The 26498-nt window shown below is 52.0% G+C and overlaps 2 protein-coding genes across 2 annotated transcripts in view; one reads left to right on the top strand and one right to left on the bottom strand.

The window, feature by feature from the left end:
* The window catches only part of RNF217 (ring finger protein 217), a 544899-nt gene that overhangs the window by 129984 nt on the left and 388417 nt on the right, over positions 1 to 26498 (bottom strand). The gene's annotated exons all lie outside the window — the stretch shown is intronic.
* LOC147708235 (uncharacterized) lies at positions 11932 to 16586 on the top strand. The gene is made up of 2 exons (XM_086925323.1): positions 11932 to 12475; positions 15964 to 16586. Exons 1-2 carry the CDS (start codon positions 11932 to 11934, stop codon positions 16584 to 16586), a joined length of 1167 nt encoding a protein of 388 aa, XP_086781449.1.

The following is a 26498-nucleotide window of genomic DNA, read 5'->3' as shown; positions in this document are numbered from 1 at the left end:
GGGAAAGTGAAAGTAATCGTGGCTGTAAGGATTCCCGCGAGATGGTGCCTGTGCTCATAAGCGTGCACCCGCACATGTAACCGCAAGCTCTAGGACACAAACAAATGGGTGTGGTAGCATTTTCTGAAGCCCTTACTAAAAGTCTCGCCAAGGCAGCGCATGCGCTGGCTCAGGCGAGACCTAAAAATTAGAGAAAATATTGTCCCACAACTACTATCTCAAGTGACACACTAAGTAATGGGTGGCCTGAATTTCTTGTTTGGGGCCCTCTAATGTGCACACATGCCTGCTGTTGGGTTTTAGAGGGACATCACCCACTCAGCACAAAGGTAGAAGAATTGCAAGGTCACCTTATCCATTCACATGCGGTACAAAAGGGGGTGGTGATGGACGGAGCATCCGAATCAATCCAACACTCACACCTAGTCAAAAGATCTGGGTTTAATCCATCACCGTTCTTTAGCCCACTATGCCACCCCAGTTCAGACATGGCTATATGCAAATCAGTCTGACCCTGTGCCTCATGGGAACAGTCCAGCCCGAACTGCCAAGCCATGTCTTCCCTGGACCGGAAACAAGCTTCCGAGGACCGGTTTCTGGCATTCCAGCCGTCTTCAGCCCGGCTTGCTTGAATCCAGTGGCAAAGTGAGCAAGGGACTCACGTCTGAGCATACCCTGCCACACTTATGGCGGCCAAAAGCGGTACAAAAGGGGGTGGTGATGGACGGAGCATCTGAATCAATCAAACACTCACACCCAGTCAAAAGATCTGGGTTTAATCCATCACCGTTCTTTAGCCCACTATGCCATCCCAGTTCAGACATGGCTATATGCAAATCAGTCTGACCCTGTGCCTCATGGGAACAGTCCAGCCCGAACTGCCAAGCCATGTCTTCCCTGGACCGGAAACAAGCTTCCGAGGACCGGTTTCCGGCATTCTAGCCGTCTTCAGCACGGCTTGCTTGAATCCAGTGGCAAAGTGAGCAAGGAACTCACTATGCCACCCCCTTTTGTACCGCTTTTGGCCGCCATAAGTGTGGCAGGGTAATAAACCCAGATCTTTTGACTGGGTGTGAGTGTTTGATTGGTTCAGATGCTCCGTCCATTACCACCCCCTTTTGTACCGCTTATCCATTCCCATGTCACAATTGACAGCTCTATAAGTGATTTGCCCAATTACTGTTCCCTTCTAACACATGTTGCAGTGTTACTAACTGGACTGAGGCCACTGCAGTCCTCTGAAGCGTCAGGAACTAGGTGACCCCTGACAATGACAAGGGGGCCAGACGACCCAATGCAGAACATTCTCCATTGCCCCTGGATATGCTCTGTGCCTAAAGTTCACCCACAGAACTTTCAGACTAACCCTGAGTCCTGTCACAGTTAAGGAAGGTCTTTACCATCTAGAAACTCCCAGAGCAGAATATTCAGGAGAGAAGCATACTCTGGGTGCAGAAAACAGCATTTCTCTCTCTATGACCTCTTTAGCCGACTGCACACTCAAACAGTACCCTGCCTCATCAGAAAGACACTAGGCACGCCACCCAATTCACCCAGCCAATCATACACTTGGATTATGCATTGTGATCATCAGGCGATCTATCAGGTCACCTCCTATTGATAGGAGACCCTAATGGTTATCCCACCGTTTTTAGGCTTTTAAAGACTCTGTATCCTAGAAGAGGGACCAACAATCAGTAGCACACTTTCTCCCCATTCTTAATAGTAAATCAACACTTTGACTAGGTTTCAGGATACATTCAGGCATTCAATTTGTAAAGTAATATCCCTTCAAGGTTCTGGAATTGCTTACAAATTCTACTTGGGACAAACTTTTGCTGAAATATACTTGTCCTTTAAAAAGTCCACTTGCCCCACAAACTCCCTAAATCAAGTAGATAGGCCGGCACAGAGTTCCTGTACTGTGACCAGAGTACCATAGCCCTATGTGCAGAGCAAGGCTATGCAACCATTGTATGTAAACTTGTTGCATTTACTATGTGTACAGCAGGTGATCAGCAGTGAGACTGTACACAGCACATAACAGTCAGCCAGTTAACTTGTGACAGAGTGCTAACTTAGAATTGTCGCAGTACTCTGTGTGCGTCTAGCAATATGGCTGCTTCAGTTGCATTATCGATCCCAAGACCAGCTGATAATTAGTGCCCAGACTACAAAAAAATCTCACATTCCATGTTTTGGCAAATATATCCTTTGGTGACAATAGCTACATTTTGTGGTCTTTTATTGGAACAGCACGGGCACTTAGTAGGGTTGCCGTGATTTAATGAGGGAAGAATGCACACTGCTTAGATGGACCGTTGCACTACTTTTTATCAGAATGTCATATTTGTATTGGAAATTGCAGGTACTGCTAGGCATGGCTACAGTAATTTTAAGGAGCTAATTCAGGTACTTCTTCGTTTCATTTAAGTAACTATTGGTTGAATGGGATCCCCTTTAATATGCCTGGGGAGGTGTGAGAGTTTTTCATAGTGTACCCAAGCATCAGAGCAGGCTTGTGTCATATAAAGGACACATACAGCAGCACAAGATTCTCACACACACAGAACAGGTAGAATAATTGGTGCAGCAATGCATGTTTACATGACGTAGAAAAGATATGCATTATAGCTACATATGCGCAAGTTTGTTTAGCTCACAATAGGGAAGTGCAGCGCGCACACACACAACATAACATACCTATACTTATGAGGACCGGCCATTGACCGTAAGGAAGTGTGTAATTACTAGTCTAACTCCACGTGCGCTTTGATAGTAGGGTAGGTTATAAAGTGCACTGAAGTAAGTCTAACTGCACTTTTAGTTTTTCTGATACACTCGCTCAAAAGTATCTAAACACACTACTGGGATCGGTCCTCACAAAAATACGGTTTGTCTGGTTCTGTCAAGTCTAACCCCACTATGAGGACCGAGCCAGTCCCCACAGTGTGACCCCCCCACCCACACTTAATTTGCAGGGGGAAAAAGTGCCACTTCCCAGAAAGTATACTCAGCAGCTCGCAGCTAGCGCCACTGAATGTCAGCCTGCCAAATACCACGCAGCATATTCTTGATTCTACCTCATGCCCTTAGAAATCACCACCTGACCCTTTATCTCAGTTTTGCAGATTCATATTTTCTTTCTTTTTTGTGGATTTTCGGTCTTTCTCTTCCTCCTTGTGCGGTTTTGAATTGCTTTTCTGCTCTTTCTGTAGGTCAAAGTCTGGAGAGGAAAAATAGTAGTAATTCCCCAAATATAAGTGTTTGTAAACCCCACCTGGAACCAACAGCTCACATGAAACACTGCACGCACCCCTCACACCCACATAGCCCCAACATGCCTCCTGCACATACAGAACAGGTATATCGATGGCAGCAACAGAGAGCAAACCTCTCATGAGAAGGGAGTGCCTGATGGGTAGGGAAGAAGAGGAAAGGTGAAGTGACAGCAACTGTATGAGAGAGAGAGATGCTTTGGATGGGAGTCTAGAGAGAGATACAGCATGCCCTCTGCACATCCTGCCTGAGCCACACATAACAGGGGCCCTTTTATTGAGTGACAGGAGGTATCAAAATACTCTCAAGTACTCTCACATGAGCGGAAGCAATCTGCCCAAAGGAAACCTGCTGATGCTTCAGGTACCAACATCTAGAAATCTGATATCAGCTGCAGATCTGAGGATACAATTACTTTTCTTTTCCACTATGCCACTGAGGCTTTAATTTACCCCTGCTACGCCATTTCCCTTAACACCTGCATAAATCTGAAGGGAGGGACACAAACATCTCCTATACAACAAAACACATCAACATGATAATCCGCCATCTTTCACCTCAGTGACTGGAGGTGGCTTTGTAAAGCTCTATTGTCAGTTTTCAATCGCCCATACCTATGACAATGTATTCATAAGAAACTGAAGCACACAGATCTGCAATAGCCCTACCTCTGCAGAATGTCCGCCCAACACATAGAACAAACTTACCCCGAGGCACTGATAATAAACCTGTTTCTCATAATAAACATTCACCACCATTAACAACTGGAGCATGAAGAAATGTGCACAGCGGTTCTAAGGGTAGAAGCCCTCCAGCGAAGCCCACAGATTTTACTGCTATCAGAGGTAAAGGTAATAAGATGGCGAAGCAGCAACCTACCTTCAAACTGTGCACACTTTTACCAAGAAGTGCTTTGGGGTTGGACAGGTAAAAGGACACTTGCCTGGGAAGTTAGCTGGGACCAGTGGAGCCGGTGGTGCAGAATCTGAGTCCTGATAAAATAATAAAGGGTTAAAACTGGTTGACTGAAACCAGGCCCTTGAGCCAGAGAAAATGTGGAGTCTGGGTAGGAGGTCTGGATAAACCCCCAATAAAGGAAAAAAAAACTAATAATAATCCTTTAAATTGGTGGTATACATGTTGTACACAGATTGGTGTCGCAGATGCATTAACCCGCATAATTGTTCTGGGTAATTTCTGCCAGTGTCTGAAGCATTGTGTACACATACATGCCTCTACTGCTATGCTCCTCACTAACAAAGTGGGGAAGAATACACGTCTGCACATTGTGTTAATTTATAGCCTTGTGCAAAATAACCGGTCACATGAATCTAAGACATACAGCGAGCATGCATTGCAGACTGTGCAATGAAAGACATCATTACAAATCAAGTGCCTGGTTACAATTCAGAGTCAGAGCAGGCACTGCACGCCAAGGACTGCCTGCAAGAGTTTGCAGATACTTCGTTCTCACTGCAGTCTACTGGAAGGCGCCTAAAAGTATTTGGGTGAATTGCACTGCAGCTTTGCATTGAAATGAATACGAGTTATGTGGTCTATGAAAGGCAGGATTAACAAAATGCGTTTCAACATAGTTGTTGATGGCACAGTCTTGTGGATTCTGGATGCTGAATGTAGGAGCTTTCAGCACCAAATCCAACACAGGAGAGAGAGGAGGAGGTAAGGAACAGTACGTCCTCTTGAATGTAGACTGTAAACACAAAAAAGCATGGTTACTGTATGACACAATTCGTGTTTTTGTCTTAACCACCAGACTTTCACAGGAAACATATGCAAGTACTGAAGGGAGAGAACTCAGGGAAAGGACCCAGGGGCGGGGAACAAGAAGGAGGGTTCTCCTTATGGAATAGGATGCCTCACACACAATATTGTGTCATGCTTCATCATCGGCAAGCTCTCCCCAACCTGGAAAGATAATACCTCCAGGGTGTACTCAACCGCCTGTTGGACTCGGTGCAAGAGGGGGTTCTTTTATAAAAGTTACTGGGCAGTGAGGAGATCCAAGTCGGTGAAATAAAAATACCTTAATGTATCCCAGCTATTTGCCTTTATTCATGGGTAAATTTATGTACGGTTAAAAATTGTGAGGCGGAAATGTGAGAGCAGTGACTTACCCTGCCATAGAACTTAGGCCAACATGTTTATGCCCAACATCAAAGCCCATATGGGTATGGGGCATTGCTGAGTGCCAGGGATCCCTAACTTATTCAATAGGGCCTATTTGCCTCGAATACAATGTGATAAACCAAAAAGTGAAAAAGGTTTTCTACCAAAACAAAAAAAAAAAGACCTCAGGTGAGCTCTACCCGAGTAGAGCACACGAAGAATCACCCTAGATTATAGGGAATACTGGCTCCCTGGACAGAGAGGGGGCGGTGTCCTTTGTAGTCACACTTTCATCAAAAGGCCCACCGTACTGGCAAACCTGATCGGTGCTGCTGGTACTGTACTGTCTTATTTAGTGTTAACACGTTTTCGAACCAAGGTGTGACCTGCAGAACGGGTATATAAGTCTTTAGGAGGAGCATTAATCCTCTGCTGCTCATGAACTCTTGCTGTATCAATACATTCAAAGCTTGAATGCGATGGGTTGCTGCAGGCACCAAGAAACAGGTTGGTAAGCGCGCATGCCTGGTACAGGATTGCAGAATTGCTTTTCAGAAATTGTGGCAGAAGGATATGCTAAAGAGCACAGTGGCCACAGGCATCGGCAGCATGTGCATTAACCCACCACGCTAACCTAGTAGATTATTTGATCAGTTTAGCATGGATCTCTGGAGGTCCCATGTGCACACCAACTTCAGAATATTTTTTGAGTTGTTATGTGGGTGCTCCGGCTCAGTAGTAAATAATGAGAAACGCAGGCGTGTATTAATTTTCACTTCAAGCATGCCAGAGTAATGTGGGGTTTGTGACGAAGTGGGGAAATTTGCCTATATCAGAGTAACACCCTGGATTTCAACAGCTATGATCCGAGCGCTGTGCGCTGGCAAAGATAAGTTACAGCTTCGACCAATGGTTCTTAAACCTTTTACTTCCGTGGACACCAACCTAATCATTACTGGAACCCATGGACAACAATTACATCATTATTGGAACCTGGGGACCACAACTGAGTCATCATTGGAAGCCTAAAACCCAACCTAGGCATTTTTGATTATTTGAACCACAAAAAATACAGAAGCATGCATTCATTGTACAAATACACAAATAAGGAAATATTTTATTTAATTCAGAAACAAATATAAAACAAATCCAAATTTTAATTTTATGCGAAGAATGGAGTTTTTTTCTTATTTTATTGAGTCAACGCATCCTTCAGGATATATTCCATTTGATGCACTTGCACTGCTCCCAAGAATCATTCTGAGCATACTAACTTCATTTTTAGACTACAATTTCTAACACCTTCACAGTTACAGAAAGTTTTAAAAGTAATGTTTTACATTTCGTTTTTTATTTATATATACTTTATTAATCTGCTAATATTATTTAAATATGTAAGCAGTCTAGGACTCCCTGAGTAGACTGCACTGAACCCCGATGGCCACGCCACCACAGGTTAAGAACGACTGGCTTAGACAATCTGCTCCTTCATAGCCTGTCCTTGCAGGTACAGTTCCCTCTAACTTGAGATAGTGTGGTGCACAGTGAGAACCATGCTAGAATGAGGGAGGTCCGAGAACATACAGGCAGGGTAGCAGCAGGTGTCTTAACTCGTTGAGCTATTTATCTAGAATAGATCATGAGCTCAGTTTCTTCTTTCCTCTAGGTGCATTGCCTTAAAAGTTGAAAGTTGTGGGTTTACCATGGAGGTTCCAGTAGGCATCAGTATAAAAGATGTTGGGGGAGGATGTCACAGACTTCCACTACTATTTCAAAGATGCATTTGCAGGGCCTCGTCATTGCACTATGAGAAGTTACAAAGCCTGATATTGCTGCAGGAAGTGCATTCACAGACTCTGCAACCTAAGAAGCTTACACAATGTGCTCTCAATCACTCACAAGCTTGGCTGGCCTATCTCTGGAAACAGTCCTTTGACTCTGCACCAAACTCGCATCTCCTGAGCACGACCGGTCACTTAGGGTTCAAGTAATTACGCTGCTACTACACACAGCCATCGCCTTGTGCGCAGCTCTTCACGTACAGCCCATTCCCCCAAAAGTCCCAGGCCCCAAAAGGAGGTCAAACCCCAACAACGAACAGCCAATCACTGAGAGTCCAATCCCTCCAGAAACCAAGACCAATTACATGGCTACGCTGCTACTACACACAGCCATCAGCTTGTGCGCAGCTCTTCACGTACAGCCCACTCCCTCAAGACACCCAGGCCCCAATAGGAGGTCAAACCCCGTACTACACACAGCCATTGCCTTGTGCGCAGCTCTTCATGTACAGCCCACTACCTCCAGACAAACAAGCCCCCTTGGGTGGCAAAGGCCCTAAGTTGCACAGCCTTTACCCTGTGCACAAATCTTTACGGAGCGTGCACTATTTCTACCAACCAAACCCCATTAGCCTTTACGCGGTGCAGAAGTCTTATTAGAGACTCAGGTCCTTCCAGACACTTAAGCCTCTTTAATGAATGAAAGGCATTTTATAACGCGCAAAACTTAGCCCCAAGGGGCATCAAGGCGCAAAGGCATTATTGGCCAGGCTTCCTCCAGGCTCCAACAAATGACACTTATTAGCCGTATAAAAGGCATCGAACATGTGCTGTAGATGGAGTTTCCAAAAATCAATTTCAGTGCGATAAATGTATAGCAAACTCTCCCACATTGAAGGATGCCATCAGTGATGTCATCAATGCCATTTAAAATATCATCAGTGATTTCATCTGTTTCAGTCTGGGAGATGTGATGCAGCTCTCGCTGTCTGAGACTTTGGCCTGTAAGAACCATCACCTTGAAGGATCACAGCGCTATCCGTTTACTTCAGCCTGTGAACTCTCTGCCACCTGAGGCAGATCTTCGGGGTCACGTGCCTAAGAGTGTGAAGTCTCTGTAATCTGACGTGCTATCGCACGTCAGATGCCTAAGCCTGGAATCTTCTGCAGCCTGGGCTTCTGTGCAACCTGTGGGCTTTGTTGCTCCACAGTCTAAGCTGTGAATCAGCAACTTGTCACCCAAGCGAGAACACTTTGATTTTAGTCACTCAACCTATCACATATCCTAACATTCTTTTCAGCGCAACGAATCTTTCTGCAGCTAAAAGAGTCTTAAAACAAATAAGGATCTTTTTTCTCTCCTTTTCTTCTTTTTCCTCTTTTCTAGTTCTTCCCCTTTTTCTGTCCAAAACTCAAAAATGTAAAATGCTATTTTGTCTTTAGGTACAATTTTTATATTATTGCTCTTCCTTTTCTTGGAATACGTCTATGTTAAATATAGAGTCTTATTAGTCATTTATTCCATCAAATCATATATTCAGTTTGTCAACGTACACTAATATTTCTATAAGCATTGCTATATATTGTACCTATGTTTATAATGCTTTCAATAAAGCTCCTTAAACTAAAAAAAAAACAAATATGGATGTTTCCAAAAAATGTATCACAACGAAAAAGCACCATTTAAAAAAAGACCCAAAACAGAACTTCTATACACGAGGAAATAGTAAACAGTGTCTACACTGGAAAACGTGCACGAGGACCACAAGGTCTGCTGTTATAGAAACAGAATTCGCCAGCAACGACGTTCAACTCGGCCCACGGAGAGAAAAGGTAAGCAGGGCTTCTACGCCGAGGTTCCTTTCCACAACACACAGCGCAGCACAATAGGCGCTGAGGTTAAACGAGCAGTGTTTACTAAACCGGCTTTCACTGACGAGAGGCATGAATTATTAATGCGGAAGTGACGTGCGCGCAGCATGGCAGCTCTGACATTCACTATCCAAGCAGAACCGACGCAGAGGTGGGGGCTGAAGACCTGTCAGCACTACCTGCTTTCACACCCTGACGAGTCGACACCGGCAGCACGCTTTCATTCACTGCACACCATCCGCCCATAACTGTACAAAGAGACGACTGCCCTTCATTCACTGCATAGCTGCCAAGGTTTCAGATTGCTTTTGTGTGACATTTCATAATTTCAGTGTAAATATGAGTGACATTAGACGACTATGTGTGACACTTTCTTGCGAGCAAAAGCAAGCAATGAAGACACAGGAACAATGGATCCACATGCACTCACATAAGCAGCTGCATTAAGAAGAGTAAATTGAAAGGGAACTGAGGTCATTTCAGTCACTGGGGTTTCGAAAAAGAATGCAAGGCCTAGGCTTATCCAGTCATATAATCATAAAAACTTATTTTTTAAATAGCACTCCCTTCAGCATTTTTATAAAGAATGGATTTTGGTGTAACAACTTAACAACGCTCAATATACTGGCCTCTTGAAGAAGTACACTTTAATTTGCCTGTTTCGGATTGCAGGTAGTGGTGTTTAAATTACTCCAGTATTTACAAGCAAACCGTAACTCGTGTAGCTGCTGTACAAACACGCCTCTCAAATAGTCAAGCTCTGACTAATATGTAGAATACCCGAAACCCTCTATGTTTGCTGCAATACTAGACTAATACCTGTTACTCAGCTGTGAAACGTTGGCACCGTCGGCGGGTACTAGCCCAGGGTGCAGAGGAGTACGCTACCAACAGTGCTATGGCCCAACCCTTGCCTGCTCTATTGCTTAATGCTGGTCGCCTACTTCTTGTTTCTGATGTTTCGGGGGCCAGGCTTTCTCGCTGCTGGAGCAGCCTTGCGAGGACGACGTGTGAAGGGCCGCTCACAAAGCATTGCTCACCGATCATCTCCGCGTGGCCGATACCGAGCTGGAGTCGTGTCTGGTGCAGATGCTGTAGGCCTGCACCATGGGAGTGTCCGTGCTGCGCAACGTTTTGGGTGGTGTGCAGAGGCCTCTGCAATTTGAATTTACGGCACCATGGTCAAATATGCATTGGCCTAAGCGATGGGGATTGAAAGCTTTTCCTGTTTCTGGAGATCGTGTTGCACAGAATGTAAGATTTTATAATCATGGTGAGCTTAAATATTTACAATGGGGATTTTGGGGGGTGGCCGACCAGCGGGAGGCTCGCCCCCCCCCGGGGAAGTTTGGGGCGCCAGGGGAGGGGGGGTGGGATAGGTAGCATGACACTCGGGTCTCGCCGTAGCTGGCGTTTTTGGGCTGGTTGGGGGTTTTTGGGCTGCTTTTGGGCTGGCCAGGTACTTAACCGGCCATTTTGTGTCACTGCACACTGTTTGTGGTGCAGTGACACAGCAGCCAGGGTCGTCAGTTTTGGTGGAGTTTTTGGTGGTGAATTTGCAGTGGTAGCGGGATTAGGTGGCGGTTTGCGTCCTTCGGTGAATCGTTGCGGAGTACAGAGGCGGTTGTTGTGGTGCGGAGGGCAGTGCGGTGAGCGTGTCGTGCGCTGTGTTTAGCGGTATCTGGTGGCGTGATGGTGGAGGGCGACGACCCACGCGTGGCGGAGGCACTGCGGCCGTTGCGTGAGGCGGGCCGCATGGACATATTACGGCCCGGCCTCAAGGTAAGGCCACAGCTGACGGCGCCGCTGAGGCTGTGGCGGCATGTGATCCGCCGCGGTCGCGGCTGCGGCCGGCTTTGCGGGGAGGGAGGGGGGGCGGGGGTGCGAGGGGCAGTGAGCGGATTACCGAGGCGGCGCCGCGGGGCAGAAAAAAGGGGAGCACAAAGCGGACGGGGCGGAAGGGGAGGAAACAGCCCTTGGTTTTTGTGGAGGAGGTGGGGGGGGGGGAGGGACGGGGGCGGCCCGCGAGGTAGGGCTGGAACTTGGGGGACAGGGGGAGGGGGAGGGGGGAGTGAGTGGAGAGGTACAGGTAGTTGGTCCAGGGGAGGGTGGGGGCAGGGGTGAGGGAGGGCGGGTGGCAGAGGGTAGAGTGGAGCCTGATGCGGTGGAGGGAGGGGGGGCAGGGGGTGCAGGGGGACCGAGGCGCGTGGAGCTCGAGGGGCAGCCGGAAGGGGAGGACGGGGGGGGGCGGTTTTCCCTCTACTGATCGAGGAGACCGATGTGGAGGAGGAGTTGGGGGGTGGAGGAGGAGGTGGGGGGGTGGAGGGGGGGCGGACACGGAACTGGACTGGAGCTCGTCCTCGGCGGAAGAGGGGGGGGCGCGGGGGGCAGGGGTGTCTTGGAGTCCCCGGGGCGGCGGGGGAGGAGTGGAGGGAGGGGCCGGGCGGAGGGGCGTGGCGGTTCGGAGGCGGTGGGAGAAGTGCGCGGAGGTGGCGGCCTGACGGGTGGGAGGGGTGGTTCGGGTAGCAGGGGGGAGTCGGTGGGGTTAGTGGAGGCGTGGTGGGGGGCGGCGAAGGGGCGGGAGGCAGTGGCGGGCAGTGGGCAGGTGCCGGGGAGGGGGGGGAGCGGGGGGCAGCTTGGGGGAGGGCTTGGGGTTGTGGACGCGGGGGTGGTGCGGGGCCAAGTTGGGGTTACGGGGGATGGGGTGGGCCGGGGGGCTGGGTCGGGGAAGGGGGATGGGAGCTGGGGGGCGGGGGGTCCCTTCGAGGCGCGGTGGTCACTCGGCGGGTTGGGGGAGGGGAGGGGCGATGGGGTGGGGGAGCGGGGGAGGGGGTGGCGCGTGGGGGGGGACGGGAGTGGTTTTTACCCTGGCATGCCGGACTCCACCTTTTTTCCTTGGCAGGAGCTGTTTGCGAGGCGCTCGGGGGAGCAGCATGCGGCTCTCACCCACCGAGTGGATGGGCCGGCTCTGTTTGGTGCAGACGGCCGCGCTCCAGCGAGGGACCTACATCATGACCATGGCAAATGGAGGCGGGAGGCGTCTCCGCCGGCCCCTCCCCGAAGGGTCTTTACGGCCGCCGGGGGTAGGGGAGCGAGGATGGATTTGCATATCTCTGATCTGAATGCGAGTGCGGAGGATGGCAGGGCAAGTGTGGACTTGATGGATTTGATGCGGGTGTGTCGGGAGAGAGCGGGTTTGAGCCGGTTGGAACCCCAAGTGGGGGGCCGGAGTGGTGTGGCGCCGGCTATTGGAGAGTCGGAGGAGGAAGGGGAGCTGCGGGAGGACGGGGGGGCTGGTAACATTGTTGGAAGTGTATTGCAGGTGCCAGCAAGGCAGGAAGCGCCCAGAGTGACGGCCCCCTCAGCTCAACTGGTTAGGCGGCGGGATCCAGCAAGGACGCCGACCTTGACGCCAGGTAAGACAGGTGACGGTGTGGGGAGTGCCAAGAGGCGTTGTGTGCAGGTGTCGGTGGGTTCGGGGGGCGATGGGGAGGATGGGTGGCGGCTGGTGCGGGGGCCGTATGTGCAGGACGCGGGGGTTGGCACGGACGGCGCGGCGCCGGGCGGGGAGGGGTCCAGCGCGGGCGGCGGGGCAGCGGCGGCGGGTGAAAAGGAGGCGGCGGGGGGAGGAAAGGAGAGTTGTGTGGTTCCGGTGCGGAAGTTGCCGTACATGGGGCTGACCAAGCCGCTGGGTGCCCACCTTTCGGCGGCAACGAAGGAAAAGATTTGGAAGGGGGAATACATTGATATTTTGAAGCTGCTGCACAGGGAGTTGACGTCTAAGGAGGGGTCAAAAGAGGAAGAGCAGGAGTTAGCAAGGCGCCCAAAGGTGCCCCTGACGCTGGACAACTGGTCAGCAGCTTTCCTCATATACGCGAGCGTGTATTGCGAGAAGTTCCCGGACCGATGCGTCGCGCTGTTTAAATACATGGATGTGGTGCAGGGGCGCAGGTAACATACGGTGGGTATGCGTGGTCCCACTACGACGAGGAATTCCGGGCGCGCATGGCGGGGGACCCGGAGGCACAATGGGGGGAGCTGGATTCGGACCTGTACCAGCAGACGATGGGAGGGGCCAAGTTTGGCCGCACCATCTACACGGCCAGCGGTCTGCCGCTGGTGTCCCCCCCTTTGCGGCCCGCCCCACCCGTGGGGGGGTGGGACAGGGAGCCTCTGGCAGCCAGGCCACAGTCGGGGCCTGCTGGGACTTTAATAGGGGGGCCTGCGGGCGGGCGGCTTGCCGGTTCCGGCACAAGTGCTCGTCGTGCGGACGGAACCATCCAGTGCTGCGTTGGGGGCCCGGGAGCCCACCGGGGCAGCTGCCCGCGCTGGGAGGTGCTCCTGCCAGAGGGGGCCAGGGTGAGGGGAGGGGGTAGAGGGGGGGAGCCGGGGCTCTGGGCAAAGGCTTGTACGCCGGTTAGGATCGAGCGGATGGAGCCCTGGTTGGCGGCGTATCCCCGGGCGGAGGATGCTGCAGTGCTGCGTCGAGGTTTCCGGGAGGGTTTTCGGCTGGGGTACGAGGGCCCTAGGATTGCCCGCTGGGCGGACAACCTGAAATCGGTGAACGCACACAAGGGTATGGTGAGGGAGAAACTGTTCAAAGAGGTCAGAGAGGGTCGGATGGCGGGCCCCTTCACGGTGCCGCCTATGCCGGGCTTGATTATTTCACCCATCGGGGTGGTGCCCAAGAAGGAGGAGGGGCAGTTCCGACTGATACAGCACTTGTCCTGGCCGGAGGGGGAGTCAGTCAATGCCTACATTTCGGCGGAGTTGGCGTCGGTGACTTACTCGTCGGTGGATGTGGCGCGGCGGCTTGTTGCGTCGGCGGGACAGGGCGCGCTGATGGCAAAATGCGACGTCAAGTCGGCCTTCCGACTCCTTCCGGTGCACCCGGCGGATCACCAGTTGCTGGGGATCCAGTTCCAAGGTCTCATCTTTGTGGATAAGGCGCTGCCGATGGAGTGCTCCATTTCATGCGCGCTGTTTGAGCGTTTTAGCTCATTCCTATAGTGGGTCTTTTCCAGGCGCACAGGCTCGGAGTCAGTGACGCACTATCTGGATGACTTTTTCCTGGTGGGGCGGCCCGGTGCGGAGGACCGTCAGCGGCTGCTGGATGGTTTGGCCGGGTTGATGGGGGAATTTGGGGTTCCCCTGGCGCCAGAGAAGACGTGCGGTCCCAGTACGGTGTTGTCCTTTCTCGGTATCGAGCTCGACTCGGTCGCCATGGAAGCACGCCTACCGGAAGATAAGAGGTCTGCAATGTTGGTTTTGGTAGATGGAGTTTTGTCTTGGAGGAAAGTGACGGTACGGGAGGTGCAGGTGTTGTTAGGGCATTTGAATTTTGCATGCCGCGTGGTGCGGGCGGGCCGAACGTTTTGCCGGCGGCTTGGTTTGGCGTTGTCCGGTTTGCCTTTGCCCCATCACCATGTGCGCCTTTCAGCGGGTATGAAGGAGGATCTGCGCATGTGGCGGGCGTTCCTGGAACGGTTCAATGGTGTACCGATGGCGCCGGCGGAGGATTGGGAGTGGGATGTCACCATGTACTCGGATGCGGCGGGGGATTCGGGCTGTATTGGGACGGAAAGTGGTGTGCGAAGCAGTGGCCGGAGCATTGGCAGGCGGGAGGGAGGAGCATCGCGTTCTTGGAGTTGTTCCCGTTGGTGGTGGCAGTCACAGTGTGGGCAGGGGCATTGGCCCACAAGCGCGTGTTATTTCGAGTGGACAACACGGCTGTCGTGCAGGTGGTGAACAGGCAGTCGGCTCGGGACCCGCAGGTGTTGAAATTGATGAGGGTGTTTGTGCTGCTCTGCTTGGAGAATGACATACTGTTTCAGGCGCGCCACGTACCGGGCGTGGACAATGACATTGCTGATGCTTTGTCTCGTTCACAGTGGGAGAGGTTTCATGGGCTAGCCACGACAGCGGAGGAAGTCAGGACGCCGGTACCGGAAGACCTGTGGTCGGTGGGCGAGGCCGGGTCTTTCAGTTGGTGAAGGCGTCGGTAGCTTTGTCCACATGGAAGGCTTACGAGCTGGCATGGGAGGAATTCCTGCGGTCAGGTGCGGTGAGGCAAGGGGACAGGTGGCGGCGGGAGGATCAGGTGGTAAGGTTCATGCTGGCGCTCATGGATACGGGTCTGTCGCGGGTGTCGATTGCGGGCAAATTGTCGGCGGAGGCATTCATGGGCAAGATGTGGTAGGGGTATTCCCCGTCGGCGGGTGAACTAGGGACCCGGCTGCTGGAAGGGTGGGCGAGAGAAAAGGGTGCGAAGGTGCGGCTGCGCCGTCCAATCACGGTGGAATTGCTGGAAGGCGTAATTGGCGCGCTTCCGAGGGTGTGCAGGGATGAAGGCGAGGTGGTACGGTTTTCTACCCTGATGTCCTGGCTTTTCTTTGGGGCCTTTCGTGTGTCGGAATTGCTGGGCGCAAAAGGGGGGCAGGGGGTGTTGTGGGGAGACGTGGAGGTGCGAGCTCGGGAGGTGGCGGTGCGTTTGCGAAGCTCGAAGACGGACCAGCGAGGGGTCGGGACCTGGGTGGTACTTGGGCCGGGCGGACGGGAGGAGGTGTGCCCGGCAGCATGGGGTAGGAGGTTGATGGCAGGCGGTGGAGAGAAGGAGAGGGAGGTTTTTGGACGAGGGGAGGGGGACGGAGTGACGGCGTCTCAGGCATTGGGGGTTCTGCGGCACGCCCTGCGGTATATGGATGAGGACCCTATGGCGTTCGGGACGCATTCCTTTCGGATCGGGGCGGCGACAGAGGCAGCATGGAGGGGTTGGGGTAAGGAAGAGATACAGAAGCTGGGGCGGTGGAAGTCGGATTGTTACCGGACGTATGTGCGGTTGAGGGAGGCTGAGGGGTTGTAGTGTTCACTGTGTTGCCCGATCCTGACATGTGTGTCTTTACAGGTGCTGTGGCGGGGCCGGAAGTGGCTGTTCTGAATGTATATATTGTGGGACATTCATTCATCAAGAGGGCAGAACAGGCGGAGTGGGACAGGCATCGGACACTCAATTTGGGATTGGACGAGGGGTTGTACCGTTGTCATTGGAGGGGAAAAGGGGGTAGGCGTTGGCACGAGTTGTTGCCTCTGTTGAACAGGGTGGTGAGAGGGGGAGTGTGCCCAGATGTGGTGGTGATTCATCTGGGTGAGAACAATTTGGTGCAGTGCAAGGGGTTGGCGCTGCTTAAACAGATGAAGCGGGACCTGAGGGAAATTAAGAAGCAGTGGGCGGGCTGCCATATTATCTGGTCTGAGTTTATTCCCAGGCGGGTGTGGAGGGGGGCGGAGCGCCCAGGAGCCATAGACAGGGCTCGGAGGAAGAATAATCGGGAGATGCAGGAATTCTGTGCCAGGGAGGGGGTGGGGAGAATGGAGCACCCGGAGTTGCGTTATGGCGCAATTTACTTTTTCCGGGAGGACGGGGTTCACCTGTCCAGGTATGGCATGGAACTGTACATAATTCAGATGAAGGAGGCGTTGGATGGGGCTTTGGGGGTGCTCAGGTATCCCAGGAGGCAGGAGTCCTAAGGGGGGGGGTCGAAATTCGTAAGCGACTTTCGAGTGGCGCTTTCCTAAGGAGATAGGGTGGTTTTGCGGGAGGCCTGGGACTGTATGGTAGCGGGGGTGAGGTCATGGGGTCACTGTGGCAGTCAGTAGAGGGGTAGGTTGTGAGCGGACGTGTGGTTTACAGTGCAATGTTAGGGTAAAACTTTAGGGGTGGGGGTGCGGGGTTGTCAGGAAGTTGTTATATTTAGTGAGCAGTAGTTTTGTTCGGCACAGGCCAGGTGGGAAATGTTATAAGTGCACCTGATTCCAAATAAAAGCGGCCTTTTTCACACAATTTGGTTGTCTGTGTCAGTGCTTCTCCCCCCTCACCTACTGGCGTGCCCCAATGGGGATTTGGGGGGGTGGCCGACCAGCGGGAGGCTCGCCCCCCCCCGGGAAGTTTGGGGCGCCAGGGGAGGGGGGGGGGATAGGTAGCAGGACACTCGGGTCTCGCCGTAGTTGGCGTTTTTGGGCTGTTGGGCTGGTTGGGGGTTTTTGGGCTGCTTTTGGGCTGGCCAGGTACTTAACCGTCCATTTTGTGTCACTGCACACTGTTTGTGGTGCAGTGACACAGCAGCCAGGGTCGTCCGTTTTGATGGCCCTCCCTCCCTCCCTTAAAATCTGCTGTCCCTATTTGTGTGGCGGGGTGGTGGGGGGTCTGGTCCTGGCCATGAGGAGCTTTGTTGGTCGAGGGTGCACTGGTTAGGGTCAAAGTTGTGTTGTCGCTGGAACAGGTGCGTTGCTGGGGGCGCTTTCCTAAGGAGATAGGGTGGTTTTGCGGGAGGCCTGGGACTGTATGGTAGCGGGGGTGAGGTCATGGGGTCACTGTGGCAGTCAGTAGAGGGGTAGGTTGTGAGCGGACGTGTGGTTTACAGTGCAATGTTGGGGTAAAACTTTAGGGGTGGGGGTGCGGGTTGTCAGGAAGTTGTTATATTTAGTGAGCAGTAGTTTTGTTCGGCACAGGCCAGGTGGGAAATGTTATAAGTGCACCTGATTCCAAATAAAAGTGGCCTTTTTCACACAATTCGGTTGTCTGTGTCAGTGCTTCCCCCCCCCTCACCTACTGGTGTGCCCCAAAGTATGTAAAACGCTAGTGTCCAGAAACACTGATGGCTTGACTGAAAACAGTTGTCAGCAAACATGGGCGGGACTGTGTTCACATTTGGAGCACAGTCACACACTCGGGTGGCTGCAGCACTGCACCACTCCTGTCTTACTTCACATCACTTGTTGCAGCTCAGGCCGCAAGCCACCACCGCAATTACCGTTTGAGCCTCACCTGGTCACAGTCAGTGAGTCCTGGAGTCAGCAAAGCCTGTCGTGTGCAATCCAGTGACCGGCCGTCAGTCCAGTGTCCCTCTCGGCGACGGCAATTGAGCTCGCCGGGGCCCGGGTAAATTTACTGCAACTGCACCTGACTGAGGCAGCTGAGCCACACGGCCGAGGCAGCCTGCACGCTCACTCAGATTCCCCCGCCGACTAACTTCCTGTCAGTTCCTGGCGGCGGACGTGATGCGGGAGTACCGCACATCCGGATTTTATTAATCCCGGCCCCCTGGTGACACCGGTGATCATGATTGGCTGCACGTATCGGGACTAGGGCAGGCAGCCCGCGCCGGCACAGAAGTGCTACTCCGATACATTGTAGCACCGGCTCTCAGAGAGCTGCGCACTGCTGTTAACTGTTTGCTGGGACACAGGCGGCCGGAACCTCGAGCAGCAGAGAGAGCCACACCGTGACGGGCACAGTGACAGGCGCCGTTGGCAAAATGCGTGACATTTCATTTCAGTGCGGTGATGCGGATCACCGCACCGAAATGCGTGGGCGTCACACGTGTTGCGTGACGCTTGGCAGGACTGTCACTGCCGGGCCCGCGTTTTATGCGGCAAAAGGGTTAAATAGACACAGTACTGACCAGTAACAGTAACTAATTCTATTAACGAGCATGTGTAACGAAGGGCCAAGTGCCCGACACAAGTGTACAGAGCTCAAAAGCATTTTAGCAACACACCTCTCAGATACTAGTTCTGATTACTCATCATTTTAACTCTTCAACTAGACAGTCTAACTTCAAGCACACAAAGTATTTATTTACAGTACTTATAAAGTGCACAAATATGGAGCAAATACTAGCAAGTAAGCTATCTTTTATTGTATTGTATTGTATTGTAATTGCATTTGTATAGCGCTTACTACCCCTGACGAGGCATCAAAGCACTTTTCGGCGAGTAGCACGCTACTCCGGGCCCCATAGAGGATTAGTGTTAAACGGGTATAGTGAAACATGCAAGTAAATTTTAAGTGTTGGATATGTTAATAGGTTATTTGGATTCGGAAGGGTAGCAGAAGGATAGAAGTGAAAAAAAGGTTTGTATTTATTAGCGCTTCTTACCCCTGATGGGGTGTTGAAGCGCTTTTTTTTGGTAGCATGCTACTCAGGAACCCAATAAAGGATTAGTGGTGAATAAGTATGGTGAAATAATAAAGTAATTTGAGTTGTGGATATTAGTCAATTATTTGGAGTGAGAAGGATAGCGGAGGGATAGAACGGAAAGAAAGGTTTGCATTCATATAGTGCCTGTTACCCCCTGATGGGGTGTTGAAAGATTTTCTGGCGAGTAGCAGGCTACTACGGAACCCATAAAGGATTAGTGTTGAAAATTAGTATAATTAAATATGAAGTAGTTTGAGTGGTGGATATGTTAATCAGTTATTTGGATTGAGAAGGGTTGGGGAGGGTTAAAAAAGGGAAAAAGGTTTGCAATTTTATAGCGTTGGTAACCCTGATGAGGTGTTGAGACGCTTTGTTGGCGAGTATCACGCTACTCTGGAACCCATAAAGGATTAGGGGAATATGGAATTAGAGAAGTGAACATGTTAGTCTGTTATTTTGATTGAAAAGGATAGTGGAGGGATAGAAGAGTGAAGGATTTCTTTTTTTAGGTCACAGCAGTAGGATGAGGCTTTTGGATGAGTAAAAAGGGTTTTTGGAGGGAAAGAGTCAGAGGGAAGAGTTTAGAAAGGTTGGTTTAGGGGGATCGGTATAGTAAGAGGTGTCAGATGATGCAAGGAGGGGTAGAGTAGGAGAGTCAGGAAAGGGTTATTTTGGGGAACATAATAGTGGTATGGAGGGTGGGATAAATGAGAGAGTGGGCGTAGAGGATGTAATGATCGATGTATAGGGTGAGAGATAGGGTAGTGCATTGGACAGAGTAGTAGAAAGAAGTTCGAGATGAGTCAGAAAGTTGGGCTAGAAGGTATATTGAGACAAGTATAGGCTGAGAAATAGGGTAGTGTATTGGAAATGCTAAATTAGAAGAAAGTGATAAATATATAGATCCATAAGTACATTGAAAGTATATAGATGCATAAAGGAGGTAAGTATATGCAGATTAAATATATTGATAGAGGTACAGAATGAGAAATAGGATAGTGCATTGGATATGCTTTTTCAGGAGAAAAGTAACAGACACACAGATCCAAGTACATGGAGGTACATAGATGCACAATGGAAGCAAGTACATGTAGACCAAAGATGATTTTTTTACAACAGAATTATTCTACATGTTTATACAAAGCAATACACAAAGATAGGTACATATCTATAGTAAAACTAAATGCTTATATACAGAGGGACAAATGCATAGGGTGGGTATTAGCGAGCAGCATTATTGGCATTATTGGCAAAGGTCCCGACCAGTCTTGAACAGTGTAGGAAGGGGGAGTCTCTAGTTGGCGCAGTGCAACACTAGCGACAAGCAGGGACTCTCCTCTTCCTCGTCAGGGCTGAGGGTTACCTTCCAGACAACCTCTGCTTACCCTCTAGGTAGTGTGGCTTAAGCAGTCGCAGGCTAATCTTTGGGGCATACAGGTTAAACACTTGCAATAGTACACCTTTACAACCAACCCACCACACAACGGGGGGCGCTAGAGGGCGCCGGACAAGATGGCCGCACTTACGTGAGGCTCTGTCGAGACCTGATAACATTTGCTAATTTATCCTACCATTTCTCGTGCCTGCACCCTGCAAAAGACACCGAGTGAACCCCACTGCCAGCGGGGGTCGGATGCAATGCTTTTTTCCGGAGCCTGAGGCGATTTGGTGAGCCCCTGGGGATCGGGACGCTCTGAACCGCGTTCGCGCTGGTGAGGTCTGGCGACCTCGTGGAGGAGACGCCCTGCTGCCGTCTGACCTGAAAACGCTGTTGCCTCCTGAGTGAGCCGACCCGGAGGAGTGGAGTCGGCGGACTGCTGAGGAGAGTCGGTGGCGCAGCACAACGGCGGAGAAGCACCGACGCGGCAGCGGAGCGGACTGAGATCGGCCTGCCGGCTTCGGTGAGTGGGGCGGGGCACTACGCAAGCCCGGGGCTGCGGAGGTGGCGCCGGGCATGGTTAGGCCGCGCCGCGCGAGCTAAGGCTGGCGGGGGAAGGGCGGATGTGCTGCGATACGCGGAGATGGCGGAGCTGTGACCCAGTGGGGGGTCGTCATCGCCCTGGGCTGTAACGGTGGAGCGTCCCATACAAAGCGGAACGGCAGTGGCCCTGAGCTGCGCTGGGAGGCTGGAGACTTGAGCGGCACCCGCCATTTCCAGGGACTATCAACGGACCGGGAGACCTTGGCCTTAAGGGGGACGCTTGCATAACGAAGCCCCAGTCTGTACATGCGGCAGTAGAGCTGTGCTACGACCCATTAGGCACTGTGCTGGCAGTAACGCGTGTGGCTGAGAGGGGCCTGACACTGTGACGAGGTGCGCTTCGGCTTCCTCTGACGAAGGGCAGTTGGCCTGCCAGCGCCAGGCTGTGGTGCACGAAAGGCGACTGGAAATAGCGCTGGGCAGTGAACTGGGCCTGGCCTGTGAGCATAGCCTGAGCCTGAGGTAGCCGCGGCTCTGCTGGACATCTCTTCCTGGGCTGAACTAACCGCCACCATGGGCAGGACTGACAGGACTCAGCCGAAAATAACATTTGAAGTAAGCAAAAAGACTGCGCACACATCTTCCCAAGCGCCTGCTGACCCGGATCAGGGGGGGGCTGTAGGGGGCACCCCAAACTTGGAATCCACCCTGGTGGCCATGCAAAAGACCTTACAATCGATCGAAGGTACCATGGAGTCTGTCAACCACCGTCTCGATCAAATGGCGACGCAATTCGACCGCCAAAACGAGCGCATGGGGGAGGTGGAGCAGAGAGTCTCTGCCACGGAAGATGGTCTGGCCACGGTCTCCTCTAAGGTATTCAGCATGGAGAGGGTGTTGGCGGTCATACAGGCCAAGAACGAGGAGTTAGAAGGGAGGTCCAGAAGGAACAATGTAAGGGTCACGGGCCTGCCGGAATCCACAAATGTGGGTCGTATGGAAGACTTCATGGAACGTATGATTATTGATATATTCGGGGCTGATCACCTATCCAAACTCTTTATAGTGGAGCGGGCCCATCGCTCTCTAGCCAAGCGGCCCCCGCCTGGAGCACCACCGCGCCCGATAGTAGCCAGGATACTAAACTATAGGGACCGAGATACCATTCTTCGGCTTGCGAGGGAAAAAGGTACTATAGAATACCAAGGGAACAAACTTGAGTTTTACCCTGACTTCACCATGGCGGTGCAGACGGCTCGGAAAGAATTCGCCGCGGTGAAGCAGTTGCTGCGATCTGAGGAAGTAGCATATGCCATGCTTTATCCGGCACGCCTGCGGATTGGGCCCCCTGCGGACAATAAGATCTTTTCCTCCCCAAAGTCGGCCATGGACTACGCCAAACAACTGAAACGAAGAGCTAAAGGGCAGAGGGACCGAAGGGAAGACAATGATGGCGGGCAGGAAGAAGCCGCCTGAGCTGTAGATGTGCATTTGCCTGTGGCGGGGGTCTTGTTGCTGATCACTGCGATATGCCGCCTCCATCGTAGCTTGGGCTGATATTGCTGCTGGGGCTCGGGGTCCAGGGGGATCTGCTTTGCCCTGCTCAGTGACTAAGTGTGTTGTAGGCTACGGAGCATGCTAACTGATGGGGACACTGTGGATTACATGGTACGGCGGTGCGCGTGCGGTGCCCGTTTGCCTATGAGCTCTGGCCTATCTGCTGAGGGCCCGAGCCGGAGCAAATCTAAAAATGTGCTGGAGTTTACTCGATTATATGTTCCTTTTTTATTCACGAAATAGGATTGCGGGTATGGGGATGTACTTCTAAATGTTGGGTCTACGCTCTCGTCAACACCTGGCGAGAGTGGAGTGCCACTACGCCCCCCATGACGGGAGATCCCCACAAGCAGTTGTTGATATTGTTGGGGTTTGGGGTTGGGGGGACAGAGGGATTGCTTTGGCATTTGGGGCACGCTGAAGTGGGTGGTGGGTTGGGGGTTGAGTTGCTGGGAGACGTTGGGGGACTGTTTTATTACCTGGTCCAGGAAGCGAGACCTATGTTGCTGTTCGACTATGCCTGGAACTTCTGGTACTGGATAGGCCTTCGTAGGGGAGGGTGTTGCGTATTTTATGTGCTGATGGAAGCTGAGGATGGGCCTCTGAGATGTAAGCCGGGGACAGACTACTGCATTAGGGCTGGATTGCGGGACTGGTGTTATGGAGAGGGGGGGTAAGATTAAATGCATTACTTGGAATGTGCGGGGACTCAATCGGCCGCAAAAAACTAGACAAATGCTTGCCTTTCTGAATAGACATGGTGTACAGGTTGCACTCCTTCAGGAAACGCACCTTCAGGGTAGGGCGGCCGAACAGGTGGGCAAACAATGGGCGGGGGTGAGGCTGGCTACGAACTACTCTTCCTATGCTAGAGGGGTGATGATACTGATCAAGAGGAATGTTCCCTTTAACATCGTACATGAAGATATTGACCTGCATGGTAGATACATAATAGTACAGGGTAAATTGTGCGGCACGCTGATAACTCTGGTCAATGTTTATGGACCAAATGTGGATGACCCTGAATTTTATGTGACTCTCTGGAACAGGCTATATTCACTTGCACCTTCAGCTATCATCTGTGGGGGGGATTGGAACATCACTCTGGATTCAGACCTAGATAGGAAGCAAGATAGAGCTCCTGTGCGTAAGAAGGCAGTGGAAGCGGTGTGCGAGGGCATGGATGGGTTGCGTCTGCTGGATGTGTGGAGACTACGTAACCCGACTAAGCGGGAGGGCACCTGCTACACCTCAGCGCACGATACATGGTCGCGATTAGACTACTGGCTCATGACGAGAGATGTCAGTGGTTGGGTGATGGGTGTTGACCATCTGCCTCGTACCATCTCTGATCATGCGCCCGTCACACTGGTGCTGCAGCTCCCATCTCAGGTCCCCACTCCTTTCGCCTGGCGGCTTTCTTCTGGGGTGTTGACGGATCAGGTATTGTCTGAGAGACTGAGGCACATAATTGAGGAGTTCTTTACTAACAACGTGGGGTCTGTAGACAACATGGGTACGGTCTGGGAGGCCTTCAAGGTGACGGTGAGGGGTGCGTGCATTGGGCTGAGGTCTGGGGTGCTCTCGTCCATTAGGGGCTCCATGGCCAGGTTAGAAAGAGAGTTACTGATACTGGAGCGGAGACTGGAGGAGGGAGTGAATGGCACGGTTCTTGCTGACATACGAAAGAAAGTGGACGAATATAACGAGCTGGCCGAGCAGGAGGTTAAATTCCTCTCCAAGGAAGCCACAGCTAGGTATTATGGCGAAGGGGGCAGACCAGGCAAGGGTCTGGCGGATCGGATCAGGGAGCCATGGGCGCGACACTGCACAGTGCAGGAAATTGAGGATCAGGGGAATGTGATTACTAGCACAGAGGGTATACTGACCTGCTTCTCCAAACATTATGAGCAACTCTATGCACATAGGGATACAGCAGATGAGGAAGAAGTGAATAGATATTTGGAAGATGTAGCCTTGGTGTGGCTGTCTAGGGGGCAGCAGGAATTCCTTATGCATCACGTAACTGAGGCCGAATTCAGGGATGCGATAGCGGCCCTTCCTAGCGGTAAGGCGGCTGGTACGGATGGCTTACCATCCGAATTCTATAAAACGTATGCAGATTTACTGATCCCGCAGCTGGCTCAGGTATTGGAGGAGGCGTTTGACTGTGGGCGATTGCCGGCGACCATGAGGGAGGCACTGCTGGTGGCACTACCTAAACCGGGGAAACCGCCTAACAAATGTGACTCATATCGCCCCCTTTCACTTATGAACACTGATGTAAAGATCATTGCAAAAGTCCTGGCAACACGCTTACGGTTGCTGCTGCCTGTCATGGTATTACCGGACCAATCAGGTTTCATCCCACTCAGATCCACTACACATAATTTAAGGACACTATTCGCTGTACTGCACCTGCTTAAACCTGAATTGCCTGCAGCCGCAGTCATGCTGGACGCGGCCAAGGCCTTCGATTCGGTGGCATGGAAATACATGATGGCGGTCCTGCACCGGATGGGGGTACCGTTCTTTTTCACGTCACTGGTCGCCCTCTTATATACTGCACCCACGGCAAGAGTCAGAGTCAATGGCCACGTGTCTTCATCATTCCCGATTCAGAGGGGAACGAGACAGGGGTGCCCTCTGTCTCCGTTGCTGTTTGCCATCATGATGGAACCTCTAGCCTGTATTCTGCGACAACGTTATGCTGAGGCTGCATTGAAATTCCCGCTCCGCGCTCTGGCGGTATCAATGTACGCGGATGACATGGTCCTGTATGTGAGGGATCCGGCTCTCCACCTGGAGAACATCCTACGTGAATTTATTAAGTTTGGTCGACACTCTGGCCTCACTATAAATTGGGACAAATCTGTGATCATGCCTCTCACGGAGGCGACCCGCCGGACTCAGTTGGAGTTCCCCCTGGAGTGGGCAACGGAGTCGGTTCGGTATCTGGGGGTCTGGGTGCACAGGGACTGCCAGGAGGTTATCCGGGCTAACTATGGTGTTGCTGTATCTAAACTAGAAGACCAAGTGGCGCGCTGGACTCGACTCCCGTTGACCCTAGCGGACCGAGTTTCCTTAATTAAGATGGTGGTGTTGCCAAAATTTCTCTACCTTTTCATTAATATCCCTATCCTGTTGAAGTCGCATTTCTTTGCAAGGGTCAGATCGCTCCTGATAACTCTCACATGGGCTGGCAAGAAACCAAGAGTGACTTGGGAGGTGCTGACCAAACCGTATGCACTGGGAGGGTTCGCCCTACCGGACATGAGGCTGTATTACCTCTGCGCGCAGGCGCATTTTGCAAGTTATTGGTTGAATGCTCCACCATACACCCCTCATGTGGCACTTGAGGCGAGTGCGGTTCTGCCGTATCCGCTGAGGGCCATGGTAGTGAACGAACATTCGGTTTTTGAAAAGGGAGAGGTAGACACAGTGCGGATTACAGCGACAGCTTGGGAACGACTTGGTCGAAGAGCGGCCCGCCTCCCGTTATATGCACCGGCTATGCCGCTACTCTACCACTCTGATATTTCTGTAACCGGCGAGATAGGAGGGTTGCAAGTTCTGAGAGAGGCCGGACTACAAACCATGGGGGACCTGTTTCCCGGGGCGTCGTTTCTCTCTTTGCAGGCTATGACGGCCGGATCGACTAACACGTGCATGCCTACCTTTATCTATGCCCGGCTGCGGGCTGCGATAAAGGATTTGTATCCTACATACCCAGCGGAGCCTCCAACTCTCGGTGCATTGCAGTTACTTTATACAGCTAAGGACAGGGCTAAATTGGTTTCTAGACTGTACAAGGCAGCGCAGGAGGATGAGGGAGGGGGGGCGGAACTAGCAAGAGCGCGGTGGGATGGGAGTCTTCCTGACCCTCTTACCGATGACGAATGGAATGAGTGTTGCAACATGACGGGGGGATACGTGATAAATGGAAACTTCCGGCTCTTACATTATAAATTTCTGCATCAG

Source organism: Lissotriton vulgaris, chromosome 6 (genome assembly GCF_964263255.1).
Source record: "Lissotriton vulgaris chromosome 6, aLisVul1.2, whole genome shotgun sequence".
NCBI classification, from domain to species: domain Eukaryota; kingdom Metazoa; phylum Chordata; class Amphibia; order Caudata; family Salamandridae; genus Lissotriton; species Lissotriton vulgaris.
Note: the sequence above shows the minus strand (reverse complement) of the source record. Positions and strands in the feature narration are given on the sequence as shown.